Here is a 14,579-nt window from a genome sequence, read left to right on the forward strand (position 1 = left end):
TTCAACTCAAAATCAATGATTTTCATGGGAGAAATTGGGAGTTTTGGGTAGAATCTAGGTTTTTCAAATTTTGGGGATTTGGACCTCGATTTGAGGTCTGATTTCAAAACAAATTCTATATTTGGGTTCGTGGGGGAATGTATAATCGGGTTTTGGTTCGAACTTCAGGTTTTGATCATGTGGGTCCGGGGCAATTTTTTTGACTTTTTGGGAAAAAACTTTAGAAAACCTATTTACATGCATTGGAATTGATTCATTTAGCATTTATTGATATAGTTTAGTAACTTGTGGCTAGATACGAGCGAATTGGTGGTGGAATCAAGAGGTAAATCGATAGTTGAGGCTTGAATTGTGTTCGTGGCATCGAGGTAAGTGTTTGGTCTAACCTTAGCTTGAGGGATTAAGAGTTGTGTCATATTTGCTATGTGTTATTTGTTGAGTACGACATATAGGCATGATGACGAGTATCTATACATTGGTGTCAAGCATGCCCGTGGGTCTTATTCTATGACTAATGTGACTCCGTTTGTATTGTTCATGCCTTATGTGATGATTTCTATTGTTGAGCAAGTCTTGTGGAAGTAATAGTGATATTTGAACATCGAGGAGCGTTGGCTCAAGTTGTATAATGAATTATGGAAGTATAATTGGCAATTAAACCTTATAGAGCATTGGCTCAAGTTGTGAAGTGAGTTGTTAAGTAAATGTGAAAAGGAAAAGAGAAGAGGATTATTATATTGTCTCCCTTGCCGGGATGTTGTTGCTTTTAAATGCTATCTCCCTTGCCGGTATGTTGATGTTTTTGATATTATTCCCTTACCAGGATTTTATAGTGATTTCATTAATTTCCTTGCCCTTATTTCTTGTGATTATTGTTTGGGTGAGGAAGAGTATAAAATCACGAAGGGTGATGCCGTGCACTTGCCCTTGATTTTCCTGAATCTTGCTGACAATTGAGTTATGTTGTCCTTTACGTTTATTTACTGATTTTCTGTTGTTACCTTATTTTATTATGATGTTTTGATTCCCATGTCGGGATATTAATGTTCCTTTATTTTTTCCTTGTCGGGGCTCTTTGTGATTGGTGTTGAATTGTATATTGAGATCAGGTTGCAAGCTGCAACAATATTATATTTGGATCGGATTGCATGCCGCAACAATATTATATTTGGATCGGGTTGCACGCCGCAACAATATTATATTTGGATCGGGTTGCACGCTGCAATAATATTATAGTTGGATCGGGTTGCACGCCGTAACAATGATACATGATATGGATCGGGTTGCACGCCGCAACAATATTTTATGATTTGGATCGGGTTGCGCGCCGCAACAATAAAGGATAGAAGTGGATATTGATTTCTTACTGTTTCCTTGTTCTTTCTGCTGCGAATTTTAAATTGTTCTTTATGTTTTTCTCCTGAGTTATTGTTGGTAAATAATATTCCCCCACAGCATGTCCCCTTCCCATCTTTAACTGCTAGTTTCCTTTATCATATATATATATATATATATATATTTGTGCTTTAATTGCACAGGTTTAGTTGGTAGTCTTGTCCTAGCCCGGGACTACTTCGCCGAGGTTAGGCTCGGCACTTACCAGCACATGGGGTCGGTTCTGCTGATACTTCACTCTGAACTGTGCGCAGATCCCGGCGTAGTAGCTTTTGGATCTTAGCTTGGGGTGGCTGCCTTCAGTCCATACGGAAATCCAAGGTAGTCCTGCAGGCGTCCGCATGCACAGACGTCTCCCTCTATCCTTTCATCCTGTTTCATTTACATATTTCAGAAATAGTGTTGCATTTATCTTTCAGACCTTGTTTGTAGTATTCCTAAACCGTCTGTGAAGTTGTGACACCAGTTCTGGGTAGTCTTTGTTTAAGAAATTATATTGGAAATATTCAAATGGTTTATCGTTTCTTTCGCTAACTTTAAATTTCCGCTGTTTATAACTGTTGATTCATACTTGTTAAAGAATTAAAATGGGAAATAGGTAATTTGTGCAAATGGTCAGCTTGCCTAGCTTTCACCAGTAGGCGCCATCACGACTCCCGAGGGTGGAAAATTCGGGTCGTGACAGATGAACCCCTTCCGCCCCTCGCTTTACCCATGATCTGATCACATATTATATGGTTATAAAATAATATCATCAAGTGAAAAATAAAAATTTAAGGTTCTAAAGTTTTAAATTTAGAATAATTTATCATTCTTTTTAAAATAAAAATAAATAAAAAAGAATGTCAAATAAAATTAACCATCAAATATACGCTTTAATTCCTTTCCTTAGCGGTGGATTTAGAGTGAGTTTTGAATATATTATTTTGGGCTCAAACTAGTTATGTATAAATCAAATTATTCTAATTCTAAACTCGTCCACTCAAAATATATACTCCATTTTATTCTCCAAAGTTCCCAAGAAAAAAATGGGATGTAATTTTCAGATAGTCCTGAACTCTAGCACCATAATTTGTCCATACTCCATTACTACAATCTCGTAATGGCATCAGTGGCGTAATCAAAAATTCCGGCAAAGTTGTTTAAACTTTAAATATTTTTTTTTTTTATCGATAAATGGTGTATCAAAATTTTTTAGATCAAACTACACAATATAACTAAACAAAAAAAAAAAAATAGACCACACATGGTGTTCTCCGTTTAGTTTTGACAAATAAAATGAGCAAAATTTTTGAACCCGTAAACAACACTTTGAAACCCCGAATCGCTAGACTACCTCACTCAATTGTGTTAAGGGCATTCAAAATATAGTATATAACTATATAAAGTACTATTTAACTTGTATATGCACTATAATTTTTTGGCGAATGGTATGCGCTTGACCAAGGGCGTATCTAAGGGGGGTTCCATAGGGCACGTGAACCCATGCTCCCCGCCCTAAATCATGTATAGTAATGTTATTTTTTTAAAAAAATATTTAAATATATGTGTGTGCACCCATGCTCAAAATATTATATGATGTGATGGTTATTGAGTGCACCTCTCAAGGTGAGGTTTTGGGTTTAAATCTTATGTCAATCTTGTTATTTTTTCCTTTTTTTTTTCTAGAAGTAGACGCCAACGGGAGATGGGCATGTCTGGTGTTATTTTTTGCGTATTAATTAAGTACTTTTTCTTTTTATTTCTTTTTTGTTTGGTTTATTCTTTCAAAATTTTCACACATTGAGACTCCTATTCTTCTTTTGTTGCTGTAAAATCTTATATGATTAAAAAAAATGTGTATATTAAAACTAGTAGCAGTGTATGATGTAGCATATAGTCAATGAGTTTAACTGATCTCAATATTTTTAATATGAAAAATATATATACAACAATACAACAATATACCCAGTAAAATCCCACTAGTAGGGTATGAAAAATATATATAGATGTAAGAAAAATATATATAGATGTAAGAAAATTACTATTTTTTTTAAAAAAATAATAATTTTGAACTTATAATTCCTAAAGTGCAATGGATACACAATCGTAAGAACTAAAGGTTGAACCTGTAAAATTTATATTCTAGATCCACCTCTTTTTAATAGTGCACCCATTCTACTAAAATCCTTGATCCGCCTCTACGCTTGACCACCCTTGGCATAAGGTAGCTACGCCACTGAATGACATGCATATTGACTAATTTTCTGAACTCCAACTAAAAATAACATTCCTCTACTCTTTGAAGGGGCGCTTTAGAACAACGATAAAATTATTTTTGTGTTTGTCACCCATAAATTACGAGTTCAAGCCGTAAAAACAGCCGTCAATATTTGTATTAAAATACATTGTCTATATCATATTTATTAGCCCTTAGAATGCGGCCTTTCTCCAAACTCGCGAGATATCTTATGCACCATCGTTTTACGTTCATCTTACTCTTTATTTTTCTCTCTAATTTTTTTTTTATGCTTTCAAGAAACTGCAATGGCACATGAAAGACAGAAGGGTGCTCTAATTTAGGGTTGTATTTAAAGACAAAAAGCTCGAAATAGAATGGTGAGGGATAAGAGGTACGGCCTCACAAAGTTATAAGAGAAAACTCCAAACACAATGATCATCATTTGTCAGATTTTCCTCTGAAGAAACTACTTGATTGGCTCCCTTCCTTCACAGATTCCCTTGCATTTTGGAATCCATATGATACTCATATATTTTTATATATTTATGTTTTATTTTTATCTTCTATTCTGGTACGACCAGACGAGAAAGTTGTGTGTTCAAATCGTGAAAACAGCCTCTTGCAGTAATGTTGCTGCGTACAATAGACTCTTATAATCCGAACTTTTCCTGAATCTCATGTATAACGAAAGCTAATTAGTGCACCGGGCTGTGCTTTTATTTGATATCCGGTATCCTTTCAGGGATCCAAATAATTCATATTCACGTCGTGTAATGTTTATTAAAGTAAAAAATGCTTATTATCAGAATTTTTTAAATTTTATAGTTCAAACTCGATTGACACCTCAGATTAAGGGTAGAAAGAGCAATTCATATATTTTACAAATATTGTCGATGTCTGTCACGTAGAGTGAGAATTAAGCAGAAAATTTGCTTTTGCAAAATTTTAATTAAAACATGGTAGTTAACGGAAATCAAACCTTTAGAAAAGTCAAAGTTTCTATATTAAGTATATCTTTTATCTCATATTTAATGAGTTTAACTTCTATACAATAATAATATTAAAAAAATAATATATTATCTGATTTTAAAAGATTATTATAGATAACTGCTCCAAAAAAGCGGAATTAGTTTTCTAAAAACTAAGATAAATTACTTGATATACTATATTATTTTCATCGTTCATCTATACTATTAGTATTGGTATATATAATTTAATTCTTAACCACAAATATATGTCATGGTAGGCAATAGATTCCATTCCAAATATCTAAGTCTTGAAAATCTCTAATCGGTAGCTTAACCAGGCTAGCAATAACTCTGTCCTTTATCCTCTATGAGATATTATTATCTATTGGAAAAACCACATGACCAACTATAAAATATAAGCTAATGATATTTTATTAATTTCTTTTCTTTTTATTTTCCATCGGATGTTCGGTATTCGTAATCGGCCTCCAAAAAATTAGGATTCGCACCGTATAAGGTCCATTAAAGGCGAAAACTTTTCATACTAATAACTTTTTTCATTTTAGGGCTAGAACCGAAGACCTCTTAACGGGCAACCTGATGCACAATTCACATAGAATCCAGGGAAGGACTGCATCCTAAGGGGATATAATATATGCAACCTGCCCATATACAAGCATCATCGACTGATTTCTCGGCTTGAACTCAAGACTTCTTATTTATAAGAGTAAAGAGATCCTATTCATCGATCACAATCCTCGATGGTATATGGTATTAATCACAGTTGTCAGCAGATGGGGTTCATTGGATTCCTTGTATTTAGGAAAATCTGGAAAAAAAAACAAAAAAAAAAGAGAAAAGGGTATGGGCATATTCAGAAATCAGAGTAATTAAAAGTTACTAAAGAAAGAGAGTTTTCCTCATGTCTTGGCCAGTGAATATTTTGTCGTTAAGTTCTTCACTGGCCACTTGCTATTGGCCATTTCTGTTATATCGATATATTTATTATTTTTCAATTCATATGCATCTGAATCTTTGTTGTTCAGAAAAGAAACTTTGGCACAACCTTAGGTTAAATTTGTTTATAAAATTTTGTGTTTGACATATGTACCTAAAATAATGCCATGTATCAAAGGACACAAAAGGGTACGTCAGATAGTGCAATCTTGGACATGGACTGATTCAGAATTTTAAGTTTATGGGTTTCTACAACGATCTCAAGTTAATATACATAATAATTGGATTAACGAAGTGGGTTCCAACCTAAATATTCTTATACCTTTAATGAATTTTTAGTATAAATACAGGGTCTATGCAAAAGTTACCGAGTTCACGAGAATCCGTAAACCTTGCATTAGATCCACCCATGATCTTGCGCAAACTTTCCAACATGTTGCCGCACCTATGTTGGATCCTTAAAAAATGTACTATTTTTGAAGGATTTGACACGCATACGATGATATTTTTATAGAGTTCGAGCAACATAGACCTGTGTGCAAGTCATGTACTCATACTTACGTTTCAGTTTATGTGAACGTATTTTCTAATTGTTTTGTTTAAAAAATAATAACTTCTTTTTAAATTTAAAAATAATTTAACTTAAATTTCTTATTTTTCCCTCAAAAGTAAGTGTTTATAGACATACAAATGTTATAACATATTTCAATACCTCAAGCTTTAAACTTTTTTGGGCGAAATACTTAAACAATCCCTTTAAGTTGTCCCCAACGATCAGACAAACACCTTAACTAACCCCTTTACCATTTAGACACTTCAAATAGGCTACTAAGTGTGTCAAGTAAAGACATATTGCTTATGTGGCATATGCGTGTTTACTAACAACATTTTGAGCGTGTGAGTCATTTTTTTAGTACATCATAGGAAGTGTAACTCACGCATATGTTTAGCTGTGCGCGGGTGTTTACTTGACACACTTAGTAACCTATTTGAAGTGTCTAAATGGTAAAGGGGTTAGTTAAAATGTTTGTCTGATCGTTAGGGACAACTTAAAGGAGTCGTTTATGTATTTCGCCAAATTTTTATAACAGATATTCAAGTAATTGAATTGTTTGTGTATTAATTTTGATAATAATTAAAATAAATTACAAATGAATTACAGTAACATAAAGCTATGTGTAATCCTTCTCCAAGAAAGGGGGGAAATTCAAAAATAGCCAAATTTACAATTGGTCGTTCAAAAATAGCCCAGTTTCAAAAGTAATCGAAATTTAGCTACTTTTCATGTAAAAATAAATCTGAGCAAAAACACTGTTCAAAACTCGAAAAATACGCCAGTATATTATACTGGAGTTCCAGCATAAGTAAATATGATGGAGTTCCAGCATAAGTACACTAGAACTCCAGCATAATATACTGGAGTTCCAGCAAGTATAATTGTCCAATATAATATACTGGAGTTTGGAGCACCGGTGCTCCAGTCTCCAGTATATTATACTGGAGTCAGCAAAGTATACCGGTTCAGCATAATATGCTGGAGTTCATACACAAGTGCACCGAACTCCAGTATATTATGCTGGACCGGTCTCTGTTGTAGCAAAATAGTGGTTATTTTTCATTGACTTCGTAAACGCTGACTATTTTTGAATGATCAATCCGAAAACTGACTATACCGTGCTATTTTACCTAAGAAACTAATCACCTGTTTTGCCAGCCCAATAATCATTTTGTTTAGCCCAATAACCAAAGTTGGAGGCCCAATGACCCACTAGAGGATGAAATGTCCAGTCCATAAGAAACCCAATCTTGGAAGTTTCTGTGGGCTTGGCACATTTTGGATCTTGGGTGTTTGCACAAATAGGACACTTTGGTACCATTATTGATTTTTTGATCTCGTTTGACCCATGGGTAGTACTTTAAGTTTAACAAGCATTGACCCTCGCTTGCCCCATGGGCGACGCATTTGATTCTTGACCGTAAATATTTGCCCATGGGCAAGCAGGGTCAAAAAATCAAGACAATCCATTTTCAACGTCACTGAGTGTAATTTGTTATTAGATCTTTAGGCAACTTGGCCAGAGTGTCTGGAATATAAAGGTGGCTGATTCAGTAGGTGTGATGTTTGTAGCTTTATAGCACGTTTGGCGTATTAGCACTTACTATTTGCAAATCATTATGTTCAATCTTGGCTAATACATATAAATATTAAGTAATATTTTCATCTTATAATTTTGTTTCTCATTAGATATTTGGATGTTAACTATACAATGGAACTGAAGGAGGAGCTTTGCGTTGCGATTTGATTAGTTGATCTGAACGGGTGGTGCTGAAGACTATGATGATCGTCTAAACCTCACGTGACACACCATACAAGTAATGCCTCCAAATCTTAAGTGCATGCACAATAGTCGCCAAAAGCTACAGAATCTTAGTCACTTAATATAGGATATACTCAAGCTTTTTGGCAAAGGGACAATTTTTGTTAAGAACTCACATAAAACTTGATTAACATGAATGAGAATTTAAGGCAGACAATATCATGCTCTAAAAACTAGGCACAGAGCCACAGACAGTAACAAATAGAGAATCTCCTTTACTATCAAAATTCTGATCACTTTGTGCAGCAGTATTACAACAACACTACGCCTCAATCCCAAGCAAAGGGGTTGACTATATGAATCATCGATCACTGTCCATGTAACTCCATATAAGTTTTGTGCAACATCGGTGGAAATTTTTTTTTTCTTATATCTACCTCATAAGCAGTGGCCCTTCCCCGGATCCTGCATGAACGCTGGATGCCGTGTGCACCAGACTGCCCCTTTTTTCTTTGTGTACCTCATAAGCAGCTTACAAAATGAATAAATGACTTTCAGTGGAAACTAAAATCCAGCGGTAAACATTGACTAAGCTCATTAGTCCGAGAAAAAGCGGATGGATCTATTCATCATCTGATGGTAGAGTGGGACTTTTCGAGCAGATGTCGTTTGCATGAAGTTCCAACATTTTCTTCTCGGGATTACACAGACCTAAAGGATAAAATCAATGAAAGAATGCTATCAGATAGTCAATGTATGAAATCTTATCAAATTACTTGCAAAGTCATCTAGCTGGTTCTTCAATGGTGCGCTAATCGCACCAGATACCAGGGAAAGTAATGCTTATGGAAAAGGAGTTATACTACCTTGTTGGTTGACCATACTAAACGAATTTTGGGCATCTTGTATAAATGTCATTTAGTGTTTCATAGAATTTCGAGACGAGACAATGTGCAAGCAGAATACAGAGATCAGTGATGAAGAAACCAAGTGTCAAAATAGCCAATATATTTGTACATTAGCCTTGGAACAAAATCACATTATAAGAATGTTGCTAATAGTACATGTTGGATATTCTTTATAGCAATATGTGTACCGTGTATAGGAAATAGACCAAATCAAACAGTTTTTCATCTGAATTGCAAACGCTCGAATTTCATCATCCAGGATGCACCCAAGCGAAAATATTACTGTATTTGCTATGTGTTCCAACACAATTGAACACCACGAAAGCATATTGGATTGGTTCTTTTAAAGAAAGATTAGAGGACAGACCTGAACACTTTGGAATATCCCACACGGCAATAGAAGAAGGTGTACACTCTGGTTCACATAGTTGCTTATTATTCTCATGATTGACGTTCATTGCAAGCATCCAGGCACCAATGGTGACGTCCTCATTGCTAAACATTCGGAAACTGAGAATTCGTAGAAAAAAGGAATAACTAATTAGTGATCACTCCCTTTGACTAGAAACAAGCAGAGGCAGAAGGCTCAATAAAATAAAGAAATGTATCCCAGAAACAGTGATTTGAAATGATAGGCAAAAAAAGTGCATTTGAAAGGATATATCCAGATTTTTACAAATAAAAAACTCGTGCTAAATCTAGTTTAGTACTCTTCCAAAAGTTCATATATATTCCCAACTTAAGAATTAAAACATATCCAGATTTTTACAAATAAAAAACTCCGTGCTAAATCTAGTTTTGTGATCTTCCAAAGGTTCAAATATATTCTCAACTTAAGAATTATAACTGCAAAATGTACTGAAAAATTGTCTGTCTTCGATAATTCTAGTTTTACAGCAAAATCATCTAATCATGTCAAAAAAATTGCCTGCGCATCCTCTTTCAGTCTTTCTTCCCTATATTTTAACAATGCTCGACTTCCAATCAGTAACCTTAGCTCGGATGAAACAAGCTACTCCATTAGTTACATCTTTTAAAATTTCATGTTACCTGCACGGTGAGCTTATTTCAGGACCCTCTTACTCGATAAATACAGAAAGTAATAACCATTACTCAAGTTGGAGAAAAAGAGAAGCAGCAATTTGTGAATAGTTAGCAGATGTTCTTGAATTAAGTTTTACATCATAAACAACAAAAGCTTCCTCCTACTGCTATAGACAGCAAAAAAAAATTTTGGATGACAAAAATTACTTCAGAACAAATGAGTGACAGAAATATTTGAATAAATCGCACTTGCCTGTTGTTCCTCAGGGCAACCAAACTTGCAACGACATCAGCAGAGAGAGCATAAATAGGACCATAAGCATGCAGAAAATACTCCTTCCCCAGAATAGATGAAAGTGGTTCATACCTGTAGTAGTTGTACAGATTCATTGAGACAATACTGAGGATAAGAACAACAATAAACCTGATAATAGACAATACAACAACACATTTTTTATTCACATTTAGTCATTGGTAAGTATTCATCTACATCTTCTTTTTCTCATCATTGTCACAGGCTCCACCGCATCTATTAACATAACAACTGCTAATGATCATATTGTGGGTTGGTTGCTAATGATCATAAATAAATAAGAGGGGGAGAATACCTAAAATGAGAATCATAACTTCAGAAATACAATTTTGGGAATGAACTTGGGCATCTTGTTTTAGGGACATAACATTCGTTAATATTATTTATGCATTTTGTATGCCAAATTGGGAGGCGGGAATCACTTCTAAGTGTAACAAGCTTAAGCTTTCGTGTCTTGATTGTCACTGTGACTTTAGCCCTCAAAGGAAAAAGAAAAAAAAGGAGAAGTGGAAAAGGAAAAGTGAGAAGAATATAGTACATTCTGAACAAAGAAAATACCCACACATCAATAAAAATAGAAAAACCAACATAGAAAAAGGAAGAAAAACTTCTTTCCTATTTCTCTCCCTCTATTTTGTTACCTCAATTGGTTCTGATTTTCCCTGAGAAAGAGAAATACCTTTGTCCTTTACTCAAAGTTTAGTCAGAAAACCTTTTATGTTAAAACTTAAAATTAATGTTTTCATCTCTCAGTCTAAAAGAAAGAAAATTAAGCTTCTTTCCTGTTTTTCTCACTGTATTTTATTACTTCAATTGGTTCTAATTTGCGGTTCAGCCAGAGAAATATCTTTGACATGTACTCAGAACTTTTACCAGGAAACTAATGTTGATCTTTTCCAAGGAATGCTTCTCTCAGTATCAGTCTGCGTACTGATACTGACATAGGAAGTTGATGTTAAGATACGAAGTGAGAACAAGACGTGAAATTGACATCACACTAATAAAGAATACAAAAATGATCCACTGGATTCCATGCAGTACATTTATCTTGCCAATTATATCAGCATATAGTAAGCTCCTCTCAGACTAACCATTTGAGCTTGGGGTCAGTAAAAACTGGACCCTTTTTCATGCAACCAACGTATGTCTGTGAGTGAGACCTCTCTTTGGCCAAGAGCAGTGAAAGCCGATCTGTTCAATGGAATATCAGTTCATCAAATTTCTGTTAATCATTTCACATAGACCTCAAGTAAAGAACAAGAAGAATAACAAAGCTTCATAATTCTAGCTACCTGGCCGTAAATATATGTCATCATCAGCTTTGACGTAGAACTCGGAATCGTAAAGTGCATAGGCTGCTTTGAAGAAAGCTAAGCTGTAAAAGCATCTTGCATAAGTGTAAATCACGAACGGAAGGAAGTAATGAAAAATAATGTTAGAACTAACGTTTTGTATGGGAGCTTACTGTACTCTTCTTCAATATCTAATAGCACAAAATCATCATATTCTGCTACCTCTCTCCTGAGCGCTGACATCTTGGACTTATCACTCGTTTTACCAATAACAAATCTAAAAGCCAAGCCAGTGGATTCTTCTAACCTGCAATAATCATTCAGTCGATTCAGTAAAATATGGTCAAGCAGATTTCACAAATATACATATACAAGTACGTGACAGGACAACTACATATACATATATAGGAGACCTGGTTATTGCAAAAAGCTAGAGATAATATTTCAAAACTCAAGAAGAAGAGCTGAAAAGTGAATAGACAACAGGGTAATTTATTATAGAAAGTAGGAACTTCTGAAAGATTATATCTGGATTTCACGCAACCGTGATTCAAGTGTCTGCAGAAGTTAGTCAAAACATAAACAACTTTCTACAAATTTACTCTCGAAAGTTCTTCCAGCCAGTAAGTTCTTCCTTTTTCGTTTGTCCTTAAACTTAATGACTCTACAGTAAGTACTGTGCCATATTCCTTCCATTTTAGCACACTTTATATAAGCTACTAATCTAAATAGCCAGCACTTGACAAACGATTCAGAAAACTTGAACCTATTTGAAAGAGATTTCATTTTGGTTATAAATACAACAAATAAGTATTCCCACCATATCTTGCCAATATTAAAATATTATACAAGGTGTACTTTCCATTTTTAGAACAACAATATCAACCACATACTATAAGTATTCCTACTGCATCTTCGTTCCTAAAGCTACGTAAGCACAAAGAATCTGGCCTTTTGTTTTCATAAAGAAAATGTAGCTACGTTAGGCTTTCAAAGTAAAAAAGAGAAACCAAAGTTGGAGTAGAGAGAGTTAAAATGTGTCTATCAATCAACCAATAACTGATGTAGCTTGTTAGCTATAGGTTCAACTGAACCCAATATTTTTGACGCTAAACATGAATATAGGGAGTATGTGAAAAGCCACTAAATATTAACACACTATTACATTCTAAAGCCATAGAACTTTAAAAATTGAACTTATCACGTTTAAATCTTGATCCGCCTCTGCAATCAACTACCACTCAACCCAAACTAGTTGGGGTCAACATATTAATCAATTCTGCTCTACTCGCATCCAAGAGCGAGATCTGAAACAAAAATCTTATACCATATCCTCTACATGGAGTATGGATTAAAGAAGAGGTAAGGTTCTATACGCCAACGGTGTAACAAAAATTTACACAGTCAGGTCATTTAACTATAGGTAAATCTCTATAAGCATTAATTAGTAACCAGCTAAAGATTGTAACTAATTTGTTATCATGAGTTAAAATTCACTAATTCAGTTAAAAAATTCTTTAAACTATCATGTCCTCCCTCCGTCCCAATTTATGTGATGTACTTTGACTGGCACGGAACTTATGATCTAAACAACAACAAAAACAACTAGAAGCCCAGTAATTTCCCACAAGTAGGGTATTGGTAGGACAAGATGTACGCAGCCTTAACCCTACCCTAGCCTTACCTCTACCCTAGAAGAACACAGAGGCTGTTTCCGATAGGGGAACTTACGATTTAAAGTGACTATAAATATCTCGTTAAGGGTAAAAAATGAAGAAATGCAGGGTAAGGCTGGGTACTATAGACACTTGTGGCCCTTCCCGGATCCCGCGCATAAGGGAGCTTAGTGCACCGGGCTACCCTTTTCTTTCTAAATATAGAAAGATTTCGTTCTTCTTGGACAAACTAAAAGAGGAACTAAAAAAGGAAATTGCATCACATGAATGTATAACTTAAATCCATTAGAGAATATGTACATTTAGATATAGAAAAAAGGAAATTACTTTTGAAGCCCTCGGTGATCAGAGGGGAACCAAGTCTGCCTTAACGACCGCCGGCGAGCAACCGATCCAAACCCGGTCTGAATTCCAACAAAACCCATAACTTTTTGCCTCTTATATTCTCCATCAGAAAGCCCATTTCCTTCACTCAAAGTTCCATCCCAAAGAACAGAAACAGATCTGGGCTTAGCATATTTACAGTTGTATCCTAAACCCCGCCTCAAAATTACAATAAACCCAGAAAAAAAGCCAGTAAAAATGAGAAGAAAACATAGGATTAAGATTGTTGATCTGCGGGAGTTGGGGAAGTAGTACGAGGAGGATGTTCGGGCCGTGAAATTTTTTGGATATGAAGGCATTTTGAGGTAAAGGATTTTTTTTTGAGAATTGAAATTTAGAAGTTAATTTGAAAATAAAATGGTTATCTGATATTGGTTTTTAAACACTCGCTGTAGTGGAGATTGTCTCTTTGTTTCTGTTCTTTTGTCATCCAACTAAGCTAGTCGATTTTTAAAAAAAAAATTATATGTATAAATAATAAATAAAATTAAAATAATATGTATAAATATAAAAAATAACATTGCTTGAGACGAAGTACCTAGAGTGCAAGTATAATGTAGTGTCAAGGGGAGTAGATATAGACGTGAGGCTTAATCATAAGTCATCTCCAAGAGAGGATGAGGAGATTGACGAGGATATCACACACCTATAGGGGCGGGGTGGATGAAATGGAGGTTAGTATCCGACGTCCTGTGTGACAAGAATACGCCACCAAAACTTAAGGGTTAGTTCTACAAGGCGACGATTAGACCGGCTATGCTGTATGGAGCAGAATGTTGGCTAGTCAAGAACTCCTCCCATATTTAGAAGATGAGCGTAGCCGAAATGAGATACTGCGATGTATGTGCAAGCACCCTAGTCTTGTTGTTGTTATTTATTTGTTCTTGTTCTTCCCCTCAAACCGAGGGTCTTTCGAAAATATTCTCTCTGCCGTCAAGGTTAGGGGTAAGACTGCGTACACATTACCTTCCTCAAATCCCACTTGTAAAATCCCACTGAATTATTGTTGTTTGCTTAGAAAAATTAGTGCATGCGCCACTTAAATTAAGAACATTTGAAGTATGTTTTCCACGCCTTATAGCCTGTTTGGCCAAGCTTCTTTT

At 35.0% G+C, this 14,579-nt stretch overlaps 1 protein-coding gene across 2 annotated transcripts; it reads right to left on the bottom strand.

The window, feature by feature from the left end:
* Positions 1 to 8,114: 8,114 nt before the first annotated feature.
* Positions 8,115 to 13,921, bottom strand: LOC104240958 (probable beta-1,3-galactosyltransferase 14). 2 transcript variants are annotated; one of them, XM_009795865.2, is made up of 7 exons: positions 13,420 to 13,921; positions 11,571 to 11,723; positions 11,417 to 11,499; positions 11,216 to 11,315; positions 10,065 to 10,178; positions 9,135 to 9,277; positions 8,115 to 8,570 (listed from the first exon to the last, which is right to left on the bottom strand). In XM_009795865.2, the coding sequence occupies exons 1-7, from the start codon at positions 13,773 to 13,775 to the stop codon at positions 8,482 to 8,484; spliced, it is 1,038 nt and encodes a 345-aa protein (XP_009794167.1). In that variant the 5' UTR covers positions 13,776 to 13,921; the 3' UTR covers positions 8,115 to 8,481. The 2 variants fall into 2 exon arrangements, with proteins under 2 accessions (XP_009794167.1, XP_070011630.1); XM_070155529.1 differs by having other exon boundaries at positions 11,417 to 11,494; positions 11,590 to 11,723; positions 13,420 to 13,847.
* Between the last annotated feature and the right edge of the window lie 658 nt (positions 13,922 to 14,579).

The sequence above is a fragment of the Nicotiana sylvestris genome, chromosome 8 (genome assembly GCF_000393655.2).
Source record: "Nicotiana sylvestris chromosome 8, ASM39365v2, whole genome shotgun sequence".
Lineage (NCBI taxonomy): Eukaryota > Viridiplantae > Streptophyta > Magnoliopsida > Solanales > Solanaceae > Nicotiana > Nicotiana sylvestris.

Excerpts from the sequence above, each read along its gene's own strand:
- LOC104240958 (XM_009795865.2), bottom strand. The coding sequence starts at position 13,775 with ATGCCTTCATATCCAAAAAATTTCACGGCCCGAACATCCTCCTCGTAC. Across the intron at positions 9,278-10,064 it reads GTTGCCCTGAGGAACAACAG|TTTCCGAATGTTTAGCAATG; the intron begins GCAAGTGCGATT and ends ACGAATTCTCAG. Across the intron at positions 8,571-9,134 it reads GGATATTCCAAAGTGTTCAG|GTCTGTGTAATCCCGAGAAG; the intron begins GTCTGTCCTCTA and ends TTTATCCTTTAG.